Here is a 20,138-nt window from a genome sequence, read left to right on the forward strand (position 1 = left end):
GTGTGTCTGTCCTTCCTCCACAGGAGTTAAATGTGCTACATCCCAAACCAGGCTTCCGTCTGTGGCTGACAGCTGAAGTTCACCCCAGATTTCCACCCATACTGCTGCAGTCCAGTCTGAAGATCACGTACGAGGTACTCACACACACACACACACACACACACACACACACACACACACACATTCCCCACCCCACACATACAGGCATAGAAACAATAACACCACAATACTCCCACAGTAGCTTACGAAGAAGTTTACTGTAGTATTGACCTACCTCGACTTTACTCGCAAATATGCACCCACACAGTTTTGCAGGCACACTGTGCACAAATGCTCTTTAATCTGCATTTTGCTTTATTTATATACAGCGTTGAAACTTTTAATTTTCCCAAATATAGACCTTTGGTCTTTGCGGATTCCGTCAGAATGCAGTCATGTTTGTCTCAGCCCCAGCAGGCCATGTTACTAGGTTACAGCATACTCACAAGAGTGTAGGATGTGTACTGTTTGTTTGAAATGTCAAGTGAATTCATGGAAGTTTGTGTTTCTTTAGTCCTCTGTATAATGGCTACAGACACAATGAAGCCCCATTTACTGTACATTCGTAAGGAGACACAGAAACCTGCAGCTTGTGTGTTAGTGATGTGTGCTTTAGTGCTCAGTGTGTTTCTGATGGGAGTCATGCTCAAGGGGTTAGCTGCTTCGGCAGCCAAGCATGCTGCACAAACAGCCTGTATCTCTCTCTCTCTCTGTCTACCTGTTTTCTTTTCTGGCTTTCAGACACAGTCACACTCTTTCATGGACAAACTTATGGGCATACTTTATATGTCTGAACACACCCGTAGTGAAGTAACTGTGATATATTATTTCTGGACTGCAGGACAAGTGTCAAAGCTGATAGGCACACAGCATACATATAAACTGATACACGTATTTTGTTTTTGTCAGTGTGACTGTATTGGGATTGTACAGAGCTGAACTGTGAGAGTGTTGCTGAGGAGGCTCAAGGCATTCAGTTGATCCATGCAAGATATGTGTTGTAGTTGTAGTTTTAATTATAATACTGTACTAGTGAATATACAGTATGTGACATTACATACCACAACCAGCGAAAATGGCTAAAATGCAATGCATCCGTGTAGCAAAAACACAGTTAAAAAGCTACAGTCAGAGCAACTGTATTCCACTGACTATAGCTCCTCCACCAAACCCCAAATACCCACACTCAACTCCCCTTTACAGTTTAGTGTTGAAGCTTCAGAGAGTAAATATGTTTAGTGCCTTGCATTAGACTCGCAGTGTAAACCAACAGCTCAAACCTCTTATAGAGCAAATATTTAATTCTACAAATGTATTTTCAATGATAATATACAGAGCCAGAATGAAGTAGCTTCATGTGAGAATAAAATAATAACGTCTTACTTCCTTGAGGGCAAATAAAAGCATAACCTTCACTGATGCACAAATGGAAAACATTTCTGCTGCAGCTGAAACAAGTGAAATTCAGACTGACTGTGGATGTACAACATAAAAAGTAATCACATGGCAAATACACTTCATCTGCTGAGATTGGTAACATATGCAGGGATTGTTTTGCCAATTTTGGCAAATTTAGTACATATGCATTACTGACTGTGTGTATTATCAAAACCACCAGATGGAGGTACCAAATGTTCCACAAAGCTGATAATGTGCGAACTAATGTCAATGTATGCTTTTTGTTTTTATTATAAACAGAGCATAATGTTGCCAGAGGAATCAAATGTACAGAGAACTTGGTCTGAGATACAATATGTGCTGACTCATGTACCAAATAAAGTGCAGCATAACTCAGGAACATAGGTGGTAATCGTTACTGGGTGTTCAATCCTGACCAAGCAATATTTTTTCCAGTATATTTGTAGACTCTGTTTGTAATTCCCAGGGATACTAACGCTGAGCTACAAATGATTTAAACAGCACAGTCTTTTGCATGCAATTCTCCAGTCCCTCTATAAGACATGATCTGCTCTTTCCTGTTCAGTGTCTCCGTATTGTCTGACCAGTCCAGTTTTTTTCTGTAGTTGTATGACAATTTTGTAATGAGAGAAAGACTTTTTTTTACATTTGATCAAATGTTTACTGCTCCTGCATTCTGGGTTTAAGCTAGAACAACACAACATACTGTGAAACAAAACAACATGACACACATTCAACATTGCTTTCACAGCTTCTACTTGGTCTTGCCAAGAACACATAATTGATAAACAAAATACTGTTTTCTGGCCTGTCTGTGACTTTTCACATGTCACACCAGTCAAAAAAAAGAGCTGTAGAGCTGTGGCCATGGCTCAAGTTTACTAGGAATGGGAGTGTGTTTCCTATTTTTAGCAAATGTTTCCGCGTTTAAAAAAAAAAAAACCTGCATGCATGCGCTAATTTCGGTGGAAAGAGGGTATCATATATCTGTGTCCAAGTAGTATCCCTTCCCCTTTGTTTTACCAGTAGTCAGATATTTTGTTTTACATACCTACGTTTGTTCTACAAACTCACTGTAATTTTGTTGTTGCCACAGGGCGCTGTGGCTTAGTTGGTTAAAGCGCCTGTCTAGTAAACAGGAGATCCTGGGTTCAAATCCCAGCAGTGCCTCTTTTGTTTTTTGGTGCCACCCAGTGTGTCCTGTAGCATCTTCCCATGCAACACAGAAGTCTTTCATACATGTTCAAGGTCTCCCTGTGCTTTGCCATGTGCTTGTGTGACAGCACAATGTTTAGACCTTGCAATCTGAAAATACATGTGACATCTGAATGTTTCAGGGATTCCATCATAATAAAACCCTTTCTTTTCTCCCCTTTTTCCTTGTTTACCTTGTCCCTTCCCTGTCTGTCTGTCACCATCTCCAGGCTCCTCCCGGGTTGAAGAAAAATCTGTTAAGAACATACGAGTCGTGGACTCCAGAGCAGATCAGTAAAGGTTGGCTCTTCTCTTCTCTTCCTTCCACACAATGCTATGTGTCACTGTAATCAGTGGTAGTGATATCAGTGCGTGATTAATTAGATCAGGCTATGAGTCCTGTAAATAAAGACACCCAGCAAGCTTGCAGGGTCTGGGACAAAAAATTAACAGCAGCAAACAACATGTCCAAAAAAGTTAAAAAGCCATCCACAGCAGAATACAGCATGCTGGATTCTCCTCCCAGTCCTCCCTGTTGTATTTTGTTTGATGAATTATAAAAGATGCCTGCCCTCTGGGTTATAAAACATGAATGATTGCTTATCATAATCACTTTTGTTGTGACATGTTGTTGATTGTTTGTGTGCAGGAGGCATCCTGGCCAGAGCCCAGTCTCTGTTCTGTCTGGCCTGGTTCCATGCTGTCTGCCAAGAGAGACGCAACTACATACCACAGGTAAAATACACAAACACCACAATGTGGTAAAAGTTCTGAAAGTTCATCTCAGCACAATAAACTCAAATGTTCAGTGCTAAGACAACGACATTTTCCTGCCATTGGATCGAAGCTCTTTTATGAATGCTATTAGCATTAGCTTCTGTCGTATGTAAATACTTCACACTGATAATTGTAGCATGATAATATGCTTGAATGCCATTTAAAATAACAAGCTTTTTGTTAGTTTTTTACTTGTAAAACCCAAATATGTATTTACACACACTCACACAAACAGCATATGACCTTTTCCACACTGATTATCACAGGTACGTAATTATTGGGAAGTGCAGTTCATATTTACAGCACATATCTATACACTACACAGCTATATAAATGCATAGTTTATTTATTTCCTGGCCAGTTAATGACTCGTACAAAACACACACATTGATATCCACAGGGAAGAACAACAACAACACTGACATAAAAAGTCATGGTCTGAGCGCTGACACCCACAGACAGAGAAAAAAACTGCATGAGAGATCAGTTTTCTTTGTCCTTACTGACCAGCACAGATAGCAAACGTGTTTGCTCTTTGTGCTGTGCCTCTGGCAGTGTCTGTATGTATGTGTGTGTGCAACTGTGAATATAAGCCATTGCAGTAAACTTGCCTGCTGGTCGACATGCACACAATGCACACAACACAAAACACAATGTATAAAACAGCCCCCACATGGATAGTGGAAGCGTGGGAAATACAAGATGCCGTACACTGTCATGGGATTTTAAAAAAAAGGAGTCAACTGAAAATGGATTTCATTGACCTACTGAATATGATAGTAGTTGTTGCTCATTTTGTTTTGTTAAACTGACAAGTATCTCGGCTTTACAGTAACAGTCTCACAACAGCTTTAAATATATCCACATGGTGTGTTTCACCTGTGCCAGAATCAGCTCAAAATTTTGAAAGACTAAAACAGTATTCCCTATTTGAACTACAGCTCTGGTGATAAATCATCCTCTCACAACAAGATAGAGGATGTATAGAATGACATCATTTGAATCCCTGTAGAGAAAACCAGACTATTTATTTTCTCAGTTGAAACCCAAGGCAGTGATGACTCAGCACAAAATAAATAACAAATCAAAAAACACGGAGGGAAATGATGCTGAACAATAGCGTTATTAGGCTATTGGGACCCACGTGTCCAAAACACCACAGCTTTTGTAAATACTGAAATCTGATTTACAAAATGAAATGTATAATCTTTGTGTCAACATCATTAAAAAAACAGTTTAGTTGCTGTTTGTAAGTCGATGAAAAAATTACTTAAACCTCTGCAAAAGTGAAACCATAAGCTCAGCTTGAACTTCTCTTTTCTGCTCGTTTTTTTTTTTATTTCTGTCACTTCTCATGTGTACATCAGAGTGTAACAATATGAATACCTTTCAGAGAAGTCTGTCTGACAGCGTGCTCAGTTATCCCCATATTTAAACGATTATCATGGCTCCCCACTCTCGATGACAGGAGGGTTTTCTCCCTGCCTTGGACAGCTATAAACACTTTCCAGCATGGTCTGACGACATGTTGCACAGCACAAACCAGATTGTTTTGAGCATAAGCCTGCAATGCTCATGCACAGTGACTAATAAAGAATAGGAAGGAACACAATTAAGTCCGCTGAGTAAAGCTTCTGGAGTCTGTGGCTTTTGTTTATAAGCTGGTTTGCTTGTGTTTGAGGAGTCCAGGCTAATCAAATACAGAGATGCAGAGACATTTTTTACACTGGAAAAATATGATGTGGTTGCACCCGTAATTACTCGATACTTGCTGCAGTTTGCTGTGTCATGTTTCCACTTGTCAACATAAGCGGTTGCTCTTACAGTTTGGTAGCGAGCGTGGCTGAGTCTGGAGACGCACTGGGACTCATTTGTCTTTGCGTGTATTGCAGTGATGCCTCAGAGTGGTCTGTCTAATCGAATGATACGACACGCCTGCACTTACAGCAGGAAGGTATCGCTTTTTGTCTGCTAACCAACACACAATCAACACGGTCCCAGTAAACCCTTACACCAGGGAGAACTGTGGCAGAGAACATGTTTTTGTAATTAAACTGCCACAACGTTTGCACACTTGTTTCTCCTCTCCTCCCTGTCTCTCCTATTTCCCAGGCTTTGTCCCAGTACTCCCCCTTAGCCATCCTGCTCTATGTGGAGTTGTTAAGGGGAAAAAAGTATTGATTGCCCTAAATGAGAATGTGAACATACATAACATAATTATTTTCCAGGCAGCATGCGTCTGTGTGTCGTGTATGTTTCTTAGGGATTTGTTTCTCCTCTCGTTCCCCCCCCTTCCATCTCTATATATATATATATATATGTATATACTACATATACATTTTTATCTCTGTTTTATTTCAGATGATGTTGTTTCTCATCCATGAACATGATCGCCTAATTATTTAGTCACAGCTCCTCGTCCACTCCACCATCACTGTCTGTCCTCGCTTCATCTGCTTTCCTCCATTCTTTTCTCATTCATACTTTCCCCATTTTCATTCTCTTTACATGTCTCTGTGTTTATATATGTGTGTGTGAGAGAGAGCCGCGGTAGAAGAAGTCCGAGCTTTAATTTGATGGCCATAGGAGAACAGCAGGAGTGGCCAATTATGTCTAGTAAACACGACTAGGTTGCTCACTGTCTGCTCATGAAGTAATTGAAGATATATACTCACACAATCAATAAAAACATGCAAACACACGCCTCTACAAGACCCATGCATTGAATCTTTTACTGAATAAGCAGCCAGTGCTTTGTGCGTAAGATAAATGCGTGCATGCATAAGCGCAATCTGAAATCTCACTCATACATATGTATGTACGAGCACATTTATCAAATATAGTAGAAACATGTCCCACTGTCTGTGAATACACACCCAAGCACAAGATTACAAAACAAACAACATACACTTAATCATTCAAAGAATTACTGAACATGCCTACACAGTTTTCCTCCACCCCTCACCTCATCCACCTACGGCATCAGTGGGCAGATTGTAGCTGCTGAATGAATAGCAGCGAAGTGCAACAAACACACACTCACAAATTGAGACTGCCCTCACACTCAGTTATGTTTTAACACTGTGATTTTTTTTGTGTGTACATATGTGTTGTCAGATTGCAGCAGACTTTTTTTTTCACTCCCTGAAGCCTCAGTACTAATGTCTCAACTCCCTGTGCTCCAACGCACAGTTTTTGCCCAAACTTTGTTGATCTTAACTTTGTGATTTACCCACTAACTGTATGGGAGGTTTGCTTATTGCCAGGACAGAAGAGTCAAGAAAGTGAATATTATAACAGTCTAACCTTCACTCAACAGCTACTGGTGATTTTCCCTTCAGCAGCTTATTAAAGGTCTAATATGTAGGATTTAGTGGCCTCTAGGGGCGAGGTTGCAGAACTGAAACTTCTCCCATGTGCTTAGTGTGCAGGAGAACTATGGTGCCAGACCCAAAAACTTGATGGCCCTATCTAGAGCCACTGTTTGATTTGTCTGCTCTGGGCTACTGTAGAACAACATGGCAGACTCCATAGGGGAGAATCTGCTCAGTATGTAGATATGAATGGCTCATTCTAAGTTGTAGAAAACACAGCAAACAAAACAGTTCTTATTTTCAGGTAATTTAAGCTAATGAAAACATAGTTATGAATATTATGTACCTTTTCTGCCAATAGTTGCCCCTAAATTATGAGTAGGCAACCTACAACACCAGAGCCACATGCTCTCTTTAGCCCCTCTCCAGTGGCTCTCTGTGGCCCAATAAAACAATTATATGGAAATGAATAATGTTATTTCTCAACATTTTAATTTTCTTTTATCATTGTTATAGGCCTGAAGTGAATCTTACATTCTCCAGTTGTAAAAATGTGTAGCCTATACACTGAATAAAAAAGCCCTGGCGCCTTTTCTTCTAAATTTTACCAAACCACAATAGCAATGGCCGGTTTTGAGTCTCCCAAGCTAAGCTACTGGTGGATTCCAAAGGAAGAAAAAAAATGGAGAATTTAAAGCCCAGTTTAGACCAAAGATTTGCGACAAGACAAAACTATTTTAGAACACTGCAGAGAAAAGCTGTAGCGGTGTGAACTGGCCGGTCTGAGCTTGACTCAAGCCGGCTGATGGTGTCACCTGCAACTCAGCAGGTCAAATCGCCAGCAGCTGGTTTTAGAACATAAAACACATCACCTCTTTCAACATAAAATTGGCTTGTAGTGAAGTCCACTGATCAAGTCAAAATGACCACAGACCGCATATTTGTTTGCTGCAGCAGGTGCTCCATCCCCGCCAAGCCCTCTGTTTCCATCCTCACAGTGTGGTGGTGTCAGACGGTGGGTCGCTGCTGCTGCTGCTGCTGCTGCTGCTGCTTGCTGTTTGTGCTTATGCCCCCTCACACACAAATTCTCACTGACTGATGAATTGGTGCTGGTTTTTTATATTATTGTGGTGTATTTATTATGAATGCAGTGCATCTGATACTTGTTTAATGCAACTGTTGCCAGTATCTCACTATCACTATCCTCATTCGTATTTTAAGAAGCTACAAATTATATTCAGCCACAACAAAAGCCTGACTGGAGATCAGAACAGAAGTACAGAAAGTTGTTACATAGAGATGACACACCATCTCATCTAGTTGCATTGGTGTGAACCGGCAGCTTTTTAGAACATTGCAAAACGGCGCATTGCAAGTAGTTGCCTGTTTCAACTTGTCTTATCAAAAATCTTTGGTCTGACCTGAGCTTAATAATGCTTGGACGGATTAGTTGGCTATCACCATAATGCTGCAAAGTTAAGGAACCAAATAATCATAAATAGCTCACTGTAGAGTCGCCATCTTGTGGTAAAACATATTACAGAATTCTTATTTAATCTTATTAGTATTATTAATAGGGAAATTAGGACTTAATAGGTGGTGTTACCTTCAGTATAAGGCTCAAATATGTTTTTCAGCTCCAGTTAGTTTTGGGCTCTTTTGATAGTTCACACTGGACATTTAAGACCGTTTATATTGGGGCTGTAATACAAAACCTTGGCTGTTCTGGGTTTCTGAAAAGCATCACTTAGCATAACAGTAACATTTGAGCTGACCATTACAGAGGCAATTAGATGTATGTTGATGTGCTGAAGTGGTTTTAACAGTGTAAAGTATCACTAATACACACAGTGTATTGTTACCCTGAAAGTGAGAGCCACAAGAGAAGTTATTGATTCTCTGGTTTGTGTATTCCATCTCTGGGGTAGACAAATATGGCAGTCCTGTAATTAAGATTGTACTTGCTCACAGTTGTTAAAAGATTAGGAAGAAAAGGGAATACTTGTGAGGGATGATACTTCAATCCTCGCACGCTATGGATGTAAGATTTTGAATGCCATCTGTTACTGTTTGGTTGACAAATTCTCCAAGTAACCCATTAGCACTTGATGCGTCTTGACTCTTGTACTGGGAGTAAAATAAATATTTTGTCATTTTTGTGCTTCCTCTTCTTATCCAGGGTTGGACGAAGTTCTATGAGTTTTCTATGTCGGACCTCCGCGCTGGCTTTGAGATCATCGACAGGCTCTTTGAAGGTAGGGGGGCTGGTAACAAACATTACAATGCAGCGGAGAGCTGTGCTCTGTTGATTCGCTCTGCAGCATATATGCTAATGAGAACTGGATTCTGTGGGTTCTTTGATCAATTACCTCTTTAATTCAAGCTACCCCTGATAGAGCATGACCTGGACAACACAGCATTTGCATCTCTATGCAGTGTATGAGAGCCCTTCTTTGTATTTCCCTGCTTTTCTGTGTGTGTGAGCATGTTAGACCAACATTATTGCTCTCTTGTTCTCTGTGCGACTTACAACACATGTTTGTAGCTTTCTTTGTGTTTGCATGTCTTGCTGTCTCCAAGGTGGTAAATCTTTTCAGTGGGAGTTTGTCCATGGCCTGTTAGAGAGCGCCATATATGGTGGACGGATCGACAACCCCTCTGACCTCCGCATCTTACGCTCCTACCTTGAGCAGTTCTTCTCTGCACGCCTCCTCTCATCCTCCCTCTCGGCTGGTCAGAGAAAGAGTCGAGGAGGAACACGCTTCTTTCCACCTCAGATCAGCCTCCCAAACTCCTGCTCAGTAGTGGTAGGTTGTCAGAATGATTCAGTGGTGTTGCATATGCAGGAATGCTTATTTTAATTTACAGCTGCAGGCATAGGTGCTGTATGTGTGGCTCCTAAAGATGTCCAAGAAATAAATTCTTGTTGTAGAGGAAGAAGCATCACAAGCCGAGTGCCATCCAGTCCTGTTATATTAGAGGGAAAGCAGACATCTCTACTGCCAATATCTCCAACACTTGGCAACTCACTCCAAAATAGTATAGACTGATAAATAGCACTAGGAGTAAAATATGTATTTTTGGTTTGGGGGTGAACTGTCCCTTTAAGCTGCTGGCCCTAGGTGCCCTGGCATGGAAGCAAAAACAATTCAAAGAAGGTACTGAATTAATGCACCCAAGCTTTTCACTGACTAGATTTACTATTAGTGGTTTGCTGAGTATTGAAGTCTCATTAGTCCATGTTGTGTTAGCTTCATTTTAAGTTGGGTTATAAAGTAGCCACTGCAAATAAATCTGATTAGTTAGCCCTGAGTTCACACAATTGGTTTCATCATTCTGTTGCTTTGCATTCTGTTGATGCAGCTTTGTATACACAAACAATAAGGAGGAACACATGCCTAAAACTTTTCATTAGATGTGAAGTAGAGCTATGGACAGATGGTTTGGTAAGCAAAAGAAATCAAAATGAAAACCTATACTTTGAACTGGCAGTAGTAACTGGGAGTTTAATTTGAGTATTTAAAAGTATGTTTAGTACCAAATGGATGTTGTTAGAGAATCTGCATCAAACTATACAAACAACACCCTTTTGTTTGGAAATTATAAAATATTGTCTTGTGTCTTAGAGCCATTGTAAACATAGGCAATATGCTCACACTCTCTTTCTCCTTATTTGGGCAAATGGGTGCATTTTTGTGACCTGTACTGTGTTTGTCTGTGTGTCTTCTCAGGACTACCGCAGCGTTATAGAGAATCTCCCAGAGGATGACAGACCTGCATTCTTTGGTCTGCCTGCCAACATAGAGAGATCCTCCCAGAGAATCATCAGCTCCCAGGTGCACACACACACATACACACACACACACACACACACACACGGCCACCTGCTTATTTCCACCAACCCACACACCACCACTGCAAGCTCCATCTTTTCACACACATATTTATTCCCATGGGCTCACACAAACTAACAGCAGGAGCACACACAGTCACATTCATTAGTGCACATGCGCATGCACTCACATACATACATGTACACACATAGACAAACACTCTCACCCTCTCGTTCTATTGAAACCTCTCTAGACATTCAGGTGCAAAGAAAATTTTCATCTTGCTTTTTTTTGCACATTTATTACAATTTAAATGTAGGTATCACAACCAGTCAGAACACATTTGATTTATCAGTTTGGGTTATAATAAATAAAATAAAATCCTTTGCTTTTTTCCTTTGCTGTAACACTACAGTGTAGAGTTAACATTCAGTGTGGCAGGGCAGCAAACTGCACAAAAAATAGCAACCAACCATTTTAATGAAGATATCCACATTTAAAGTGTGTGTCAGCAAGTCAAGCATGTGGATCTGGTCAGTACAGATACTGGTGTTTTCCAGCTCCACTCGGTAAGTCAGGTCAAAGTAGTTCCTGCCCAAAGGTATGCTCAGTTGCTCACATTTTCACTTTCACTGCACTCTCTGTACAGACAGGCAATTCATCTCCTAATTACTGCTCAAATTACAGAGGTGATTACTCCGCCAGATTGGAGGGGAAACCTGTGCAGTTACTTTGTATGACATTGCAGTTATTACTGTTTTTCTGTCTATACTGCGTGTGTGTGTGTGTGTGTTTACCCTTCAATACCCCCCTACAACCCTCGTCATGTTGCAGGGAACCTCCCCCATTGTCGAGAGACAGAGGCAGTTTATTTTAGGGTCAGGACTTCAATTTAAGGTTAAAGCACTTCACCAGGCAGCCATCCGTTCCCATTTATTTTACTATGAAGTAAAATTGACTTTGCAGAGCTGTGAAACTAAGTTTAGATTAGATGAGTAATCCATCATCTTTTATTGTCGTCAAGGTCATATTGTCATTGTGTGGTCATTGCGTTTGTAGGTGTAATCTGATTTAAAAAAAAGTCTTCTCTGCAGCAATAACGTATTGTTAGCAAAGAGTGTAATGTTCAATGTTCTTCAAAATGGGCAAGGATGATTAATTTAGAGTTTATTACTGGCCAAAAGGTTGAGGTTAGACATGTGAGTATAAAGGTGAGGGCAGAGCTTCTGGATTCTCTTGACATGGAGACGGGGTCACCAACCATATCTGTAGCTGATATACTTGTATGTGTTTAACATAGAAATGAAATGAAAACATTCTTCAAAATGTCACTTCTATTGAATATATTTTTGAGCTCACAGCATGCTCTGTAGCTGTGGGCTTTACAGCTCTGTAACTAGGATCCTGGGACAGGGCTAGGGCTGCATGACTTGCAATGAAAATCATATTGCGATATAAGTCGCAGTTTTGGTGGGAAAAGTAATTTTTGCATTTCATTTTCAATGAAAAAAAAATATATAAAAATGATGATGTTATTTTTGATGGGGTCTCTATCAAACAAACATCATCTGGAATATATGAAATATGATATGTAGGCTGGGGCATCTCTGTAGCAACACAATGCATCACATGTTGTGGTATATTTTACCTTCATCAAAAAAATGCCGCTCCAGCGATTTGGAAATTGCACTCGGCCATATTACAAATTTAATAGTATTTTAATTAATTGTCCAGCCCAAGTGTTTGTCCATGTTTACGTCTTTGCATTTCTGTCTGTTTGCACTGCTTGTGTGAACAATGTTTCCATTGACAACACGTGTGGTTGCAGATGGTTCGCTAAATTTATGCTCATGTTGTCATCAATAATCATTATTTGTCAGTGTATGTTCACGTATGTGTGTGTGTGTGTGTGTGTGTGTTGATGGTCACTGCAGATTCTGATGTAACTCAACGCAACGCACTCTGATGCAAACACAAGATGTGTTCTTTCACTGTCGTGGTTGTCTGTGTGTTTGTGTTTTAGGAAAGGGAGAGGTTTCACCAAAAGGAAAGGCTAATTCATTAATGAGAGATAAAAGAGAAACAGGATTTTAGCTGTTTATGGCTGCAACTGTTTACTTTCTTTTTTGCTTGATTCAAACAGAATGGCACAAACGCACATGCAAGGCACTGTGGCTTAGTTGATGAAAGTGCCTGTCTTGTAAACAGGAGATCCTGGGTTTGAATCCCAGCAGTGCCTCCTGGGAAGTCTTGACTCTTTGCTGACCTTGCTCTACAGCAGGGGAATGAAGTCTCCCTTTACATCAGGACAACAGAAACTCTATATATTTCCTTTTGCAGCCTGAAAACTCATCTCTTCAGTTTGCACCTTGGCCCAAAAAATAAACACAAAACCTCTTTTTATCTATTTCCTGTTGTCTTTAAAGCCCCCTTCCCACTGCACAAGAAACAGCTGCTGACATCTGGCTTTTTTATTTGATGGAAAGGTTAAAATCAGCATTCACACCCAGGTCAAATAACTCTGCAGTAGTATGGGTATTTATTGGCTCTAGCCTTGATCGTCTCCAATTAGCACTGATGAAAATACACACCCAGGTGGACTCACTAATTTTAGCCCCTTTGCCGACATGTTGCAATGACAAGCTACCAGAAAATACTATACTGTCCTTTTCCATCCAGCGCTCGAAAATCGTTAAGATTAGTCTGACCTCCTTGCTGCTTTCTCCTGTTTACTATCCTATTTTCCAGCCCATCCTAGAGGTAGAATGTGACATATCAGAAAAATAAAAAACCTGCACAGAAAATATACTGTCTGTCATAGAGTGCTGTACTTGGCTCTGATCTACAGGCAATGGGAAAGGAGTCTATCCCCTTTTTTTAGTGGGTTTTCTCGTGTTTTAAAAGCTTGTGTACATGTGCTAATTTTGGTGGAAAAGGCGTATAATACCCTTTTTCTATTGGCACTTTTGGCCGCACCGTGCCATGCTAAGCCACACTGGAAATGGACCTTCTCAGGAGTAGATACAAAAACCAGGCCGACGGCCCTCAAGCGAGTAGCAGTGACGTCACGCCGATTGCCGACACCTATTTTTTGGTGCTTCACAACAAAAGTTTATACATAACAAAATAATGGGAGACTTTTATTATGATGAATCTATAGGAAATTAAATGTATTACTAAATTAGCAGAACTTTGTTAGCAGCGTCTCTTCAATAGACTTGCACTTTTTGGGTTGTACCCGCATGGTTGAGTGCATTTTCATGTAAGTCACTTTGGGTAAAAGCATCAGCATAATAAATATAATGTAAACTAGAAAAGCACTCGGAGAGCACAGACCTCCACCAAGCAGTTCGGATTTCCCTCTATTTTATTATTTTATCCACTTCGCTTCAACCGATCACCACCAAAATTATCATCTGTTCCTTGTCCCATTATCAACCTTTCCTGAAAATTTCATCAAAATCCATTTAGAACTTTTTGAGTTATTTTACAGACAAACAGACAGACAGACAAACACTGGCGAGAACATAACCTCCTTGGTGGAGGTAAAAAGGAAAGTAATGTAATATTACATGTTACATAATTGATTCAGAACAGATCAGAACAGAACATTCATAACAGTACTCTTGCTCATGGAAATAGAGCCAAAATGAAATGGAGTGATAGGATGGACAGACTGAGATGGTGTTGACATTTTTTGTCTTTCTGTGTGTAATTATTCTCAGCAAACACACTTAAACCACACAGACCCATTAGAGCCTGTATACAGTCCTCATGTGGGTGTTAATGCATTTAAGTCCACTCTGACCGTCAGTGTGCTCTGCTGATCACTGGAACCGCCATCCTAGTTTAATTCACACCTCTCCCACAAGGCCACTTGTGTGTGTGTTACTGTGTGTCTCTCTCTCCACCGCTCTCCCCTACTTGTGACTGTCTCCCCTCCTGCTGTCGTTTGTCACTGTCACATTCATGCTCTCTCTCTCTCCCCCGTGCCCTCTCCTCTCCCTGAAGACCCGTGTCACCGTCTGTGGGTTGGACACTTAACCACACACACACTGAACGGACCCCAGGGGGCCATCGGTGGTGTTGGTGGATGCCATTTAAAATAAATACATAGGCTCAGTGTGACTGACCCAACATGGGTCAGAAGAGTCCTAAAGTCTACTGGGGAGTTTCTTGGGCTTATGTGCAATTTAAATAATGAATAACTATTTGAAGTATTGACTAGCAAATGAAGATGTATCATTGGGGTATTAGCATAAGATAATACAAAAATTGTGCATCAGGAAAGTATCTTTTCCCCCATCTTGTCTGAATAAATGAGCTGTCTGAATATGCTTTTGTTTCATGAGACCCCCATTATACTTTATATCTGGGTATAATAGCACCAGTGCTTGTGTTTCTTACTGCCCAGTATATGTCTTTATAGTTCACCATCTTGACTCAGACCGTGAGAAATACTCCCCTGATTAAAAACCCTGAACCACAATCCAGGATTACATTGAATTAAAGTGAAAGCCTTAACTAAATTGACTGCACCCAGTGCGATTAAAACTGAACTCTCTCGCACATAGACATTGTCTTGTAACTTTTTCTTCCGAGTTGGTTATGGCTGTAAATGCAGTTGCCGCCTGGTCGTCACTGGTTGAGATAAGAATAAATCGTAATATATTTAAATCCCTATATATTTGAACCCCAATATATTTAAAATCTCCATCCTCAGCTGCCCTCATTTTTCCTGCTGTCAGGGTGAAGTTCTAGATTAGCTATCTAGTTTTTGTCCCCCCTACCCTCCCTCTCTCTCTCCCTTCCATACAAACACACACACGTGTGTGCACCTACACGCACATATACGCACACTTCCCCTCCTGAGCAGAGAAGATAAAGCAGGTGTTAGTAAAGAGTTCTCCTGGACCAAATGAAAGCCATTTATCAGACGCTTTGCCTTCCTCACAGCACACATGTATAGAAACTCACACATTTGCACAAACATACACACTGAGTCATGATAAAAGCACTATCCAAGACTTTAAGCCTGAAGCTAAGCACGCTTGATTAGGTGTGTAAGGACCTGTTAGGAGATGTGTTTAGGGTTTGGCCTTTTTTCACTTGTAATATTCCAGGATGTGAAATGTTGTTGACTGTCACTGGAGAGTGTAGCTACCAGAGGTGTCAGTGACATTTATCACAGTATTTTAAGAACTAACAGTGATTTTCTTTTTAATCACTCTTTGCACATTACAAAGGACAGGCGTGATTACTACACACACCTTCTTTGACTACATAGTGAGCTTTTTGAAATCATCAATCTCACCTCTGCGCCTAATTACATGAAGGGAGTTGCAAACAGCATGGGCCATTTATTTTTGGGTGACTTTTACAAGTGCACTACAGGACCTGTCTCATAAACAGATGCAACACTCAGATTATTAAATCAGGAAACAGTTATCTCTGCATCACTTCTTCAACACCTTTGCTAAATTGATATTTTTTGTGTTGACTAACAGGTGATTTCCCAGCTGCGTGTCCTGAGCCGCTCAGTAGCAACAGGATCAAAGTTCGATAGGGAGCTCTGGTCCAATGGACTTTCACCCGTCCTTCACTTGTGGAAGAAACTCAACCAGGTCAGTTCTGTTTTTCCAGGTTGTTATTCCCACATTTCTTATTCCTTTTCCAAAACTGAAAAGTCTTCAGCAAGAATCAAATTAAGTGTATCCTTTAATTCTCCAAACCAAATTGAAAAGCAGGCCCTATACATTTCATCTTGATTAAAATGTCACAGATCTTTCAGTATGTGACTCTTAACCTCATGCCCTAAAATTGGACTGTCAATCATAGGAATACTGTGTTAAGATGGCAGGAGATCATATCATTATCTCCACCAGTTTTTAGTCAAGACCACCTAAACCGAGACCAAGTCATGACCAAGACCAGACCAGTGCAAGTCTCACACTGCATGACATAAATGTGGAACATGCAAACCATAGGTACTACTCACAGTGATCACATTCCTATAAAACACTGACAGAAAACAAACGAAGATTCCCCTTAATTTACTGCTTTTATTGCCATATTGTGTATATATGTGTGTGTGTGTGTGTGTGTGCGTATGTAGTGTACCATGAGAAATGTATTGATATAATTAATAAATAAATAAATAATCAAAAGGCATTGTAGAGGTCAATCATGGCTGGGAATTTTTCTTTGTTTTCTATGAGCAAACAAATACAAACAAACACTAAGGCGCTGAATTCCACTAACCATCTTTACTGAGCACTCCTTTTATGCACAGGCAGTTTAATGATGTCCCTGCAGTTGTGGACTAGAAATATAATCCTGAGTCCTCTGTCTAAGACCAAGACAAGACAGAGTAAAAATGTGGTCGACTGTGAGATGAGACTGAGACCTTCCTGGAGACCAAGACCAATCTCAAACACTACATCACTGATCTCCACATCACTGAAATGAGTCATTTACTCTTGCTGACAAAACCTCCAACTTTATAGTTGCTAAATTCCCACATATCTTATACTATTTTTCCATCAAACTCTTAGTACCTGCTAAGTATTTACAAATAGATGTTGCAGTTCTTTTTAAGCTGTGACAGTTCCACACTGGTCTTTATTTGTATGCAGAATCATGTTTTTACATTGCTCATGCAGTAGCAACTAGTCGAAATTAAAAGCTGTGAAAGCTAATTGAAAATTAGTACGGTCTAATTTAGCACTCTGTGTGATAGCCACTGGCTTGCCTAGTCAGGCAGCACTGCTGTGTGCGGTTGCTTGGAGACTGGCACCTTTTCAAATCAAAAGGACATCTACCTCTACATTAAATAATTTAGTCACCATATTCCCGCTCTGTAGCTCTGCCTCTCTTTTATTCACTCTCATGTTGTAAATCACACATGCTGTCCCTCTCATTTTCTCTCCTTCACGCCTGTGTCCCTCTCTCTCCCAGTCCCTCGCAGGCAGAGTTGTTTCGTACCCACTGAGTGGAGAATGATTGACTGTGTTAATTGTTGCCATTGTATCACTAGCCAGCTTCCCATAGATCACAATCTACCTCTGACTGCTTTCAATTAATGGGACCTTTGTCGTCAGCTAACCCTCTGTGTTTGACCATCAGCGGATGTGTGATCCCTGGAGTGTAGCTTGCATGCACATGCCTGTTTGTGTGTCTTTGTTTGTGTCTGTGTATAGATGTTTGTGTTTGATTTAAGTGTGCATCTCTGTGAGTATCTATGGTCATGTGCATTTCTTTTTAAAGATATTTTTGGAGGCATTTTGCCTTTAATCGATAGGACAGTCAAGTGTGAAAGGGGGAGAGAGAGAGGGAGTGAGGGAGTACATGTGCATTTCTGTCTGTAAACTGTGTGCATGATTTTGTGTGTATTTATTTTGACAAATCTTAATGTAGTCTGGATCGAGGGGAGGAGCATGAGACAACACAATCAGTTTATTTGGCTGTTAAGTTATATGTTTGAATACAGAAAATAGCAGAGCTGTCATCACTCTGCGTTTTTTTCTTACTGTCTTATTTATCTCCTGCATCCTCCATCCCACAGTCCTACCATCCCTCTCATTCTGTATTTCCTCTTGCTGTTTCTTACTGAGTAGGTGCGACGAAAACAAAATAGGATGCAGGTACAGAGTGTGATAACTGCAACAGAATACAAAATATCAGTGTTTATGCACATCTGTTTTTTCTTCATGTATTTGTATTTGTGAAAGTCTACAAACACCAGAACTTGGTGTACTTACAGTGGATCTCTGTGTTAACTAAAGTAAACAGATTGTCCCTTTGGTTTGTACTGCAGACTAAAAGTCAATTCCCCATTTGGTTACATCCTGTCTTTGTGGAAGAGCCGAGAATGGAAGAATTTAGTACATGTATGTTGAGCTAAAAAAATCCACAGGGAACAATGGAAAGATAAGTCGTAATGGAGGAAATCATTTAAAAGGAAAACAAAGCATGCTGATGCACGGCAGCAATTACAAAATGCATTATATGTCCATGTTCCTGTTTAGCGACCAGTTTGAGTAGCCTGATTAGCAGATGTAATGTTTAAAGTGTTCCAGTTATTAAATGGTTTTCCTTCTTTCATCTGCACACTATTTTAACAGCCTCATACTCTCTCTCTCTCTCTCTCTCTCTCTCTCTCTCTCTCTCTCTCTCTCTCTCTGTTTCAGTCTTGGAAAATTACAGTTTTATCCTGAGTAGCAATCTATCTGTTTATCCTCTCAGTATGCTAATAAGTCTTTATGTCTATTGACTGTCTCTCAGGGTTCTACTCTGATCCACCAGAAGGTGGCGCCACCTACAGAAGGTCAGGGGTCACCAGTCCTGGCGTTCATCGCTCTGGAGCAGTTCAACGCCATCCGCTTGGTCCAGGTTTGTCACATAACCAGTGTTCTTAATAAAGACAAACACTTGTACATTTTGTCATAAGTGTCAAATAGTACATTGTCAAAAAGGAAAACATTCTCATCGTGTAGTGTTTACTGAATATTTGTAATTTGGAACAGCACTTTTATCAAATAATTCAAGGCTTTTACCCAGCAATGTAAATGAGATGGATATTTTGAAACATGAGGAGTGATGGAAAATGGGCTTTGTTTTATGAAGACGCATGAGATGAGTGTGAAACATAAACAGAGTCAATCACAGGGCCTGTCACAATGAACCAGTTCACAGCAATCAAAAGGCAAGATGTCAAATGACACCCCAGGTACCGATGCCCTAAAACGTTAGCACAGTATGTACACTAAACTGTAACTGTTGTCACAGGGCATTCACCAATCCCTGGCTGCACTGAGTAAAGTCATCAGAGGGACCCAACTGCTAACTCCTGAAGTCCAAAAACTGGCCGCTGCCTTGCTCAATCAAGAGGTAAGAAAAGAGAAAGAAAAAAATAAAATGTGATACATAGAATTAGTATGTTTCTTCACTATATTATTTTAGAGTTGTGATTATTTTACAGATGAAGTATGAAACTTTACTGTGATGAAGTCGAGACCACAGGAGCAGGTATAAATGCGATACACAGAACTGACTCGTAGACATCTAGCAAACACTGCGTGTCCTCGTGTGTGTCCCCAGGCTGAATCGAGGACAAAGGGGATATGATGAGGTAGAGGGGGAGAGATACACAATCAACCTTTTACTTCTTCTGAGCTTGTAATCTCCTGAGAACAGCCTTGGGCATAATTCCTTCTCCGTGGCTTTCCTCCTCTCTCTTTTTGTATTAATCAGCAGGTCTTTGGTCTCATCCCTCTCTCTCTGTCTCTCCCAAACAATTTTCCCCACCGTTCGTCTCTCATGTTTTCCCAGGGTTCCTGCCGATCCTTAAAAAGTCTTAAAAAGGCAGTGAATTCATCAATCAATCTTGAAATAAGGCCTTAATTGGTATGTAAGTGTCTTAAATCAATCCTTCAGAAGTCTGAAAAAATGCTCAGACATGGCAAGTAGGATTTTATGAAAAACTTTTTTCTGACATTGCATCGTAAGATATCAAAATAACTTGTCACATCTATTTTTTAAAAAAAACTATTGAATGCCTCTT

General features: G+C 40.4%; 1 protein-coding gene and 2 non-coding genes across 4 annotated transcripts in view; all 3 read left to right on the top strand.

Annotated features, from left to right (window-relative positions):
- The window catches only part of LOC125888637 (cytoplasmic dynein 2 heavy chain 1), a 146,941-nt gene that overhangs the window by 111,571 nt on the left and 15,232 nt on the right, over positions 1–20,138 (top strand). For both annotated transcript variants that reach the window (XM_049576118.1, XM_049576120.1), the window contains exons 83-91: positions 24–134; positions 2,883–2,952; positions 3,302–3,387; positions 8,923–8,998; positions 9,324–9,550; positions 10,475–10,579; positions 16,084–16,200; positions 18,860–18,967; positions 19,364–19,465. In XM_049576118.1, the coding sequence (XP_049432075.1) occupies positions 24–134; positions 2,883–2,952; positions 3,302–3,387; positions 8,923–8,998; positions 9,324–9,550; positions 10,475–10,579; positions 16,084–16,200; positions 18,860–18,967; positions 19,364–19,465 (1,002 nt within the window). The remainder of the gene's footprint in view (positions 1–23; positions 135–2,882; positions 2,953–3,301; positions 3,388–8,922; positions 8,999–9,323; positions 9,551–10,474; positions 10,580–16,083; positions 16,201–18,859; positions 18,968–19,363; positions 19,466–20,138) is intronic.
- Positions 2,555–2,628, top strand: trnat-agu (transfer RNA threonine (anticodon AGU)). The gene has a single exon. It is a non-coding gene; the product is annotated as a tRNA-Thr (tRNA).
- Positions 12,742–12,815, top strand: trnat-ugu (transfer RNA threonine (anticodon UGU)). The gene has a single exon. It is a non-coding gene; the product is annotated as a tRNA-Thr (tRNA).

The sequence above is a fragment of the Epinephelus fuscoguttatus genome, linkage group LG5 (genome assembly GCF_011397635.1).
Source record: "Epinephelus fuscoguttatus linkage group LG5, E.fuscoguttatus.final_Chr_v1".
NCBI classification, from domain to species: Eukaryota; Metazoa; Chordata; class Actinopteri; order Perciformes; family Serranidae; genus Epinephelus; species Epinephelus fuscoguttatus.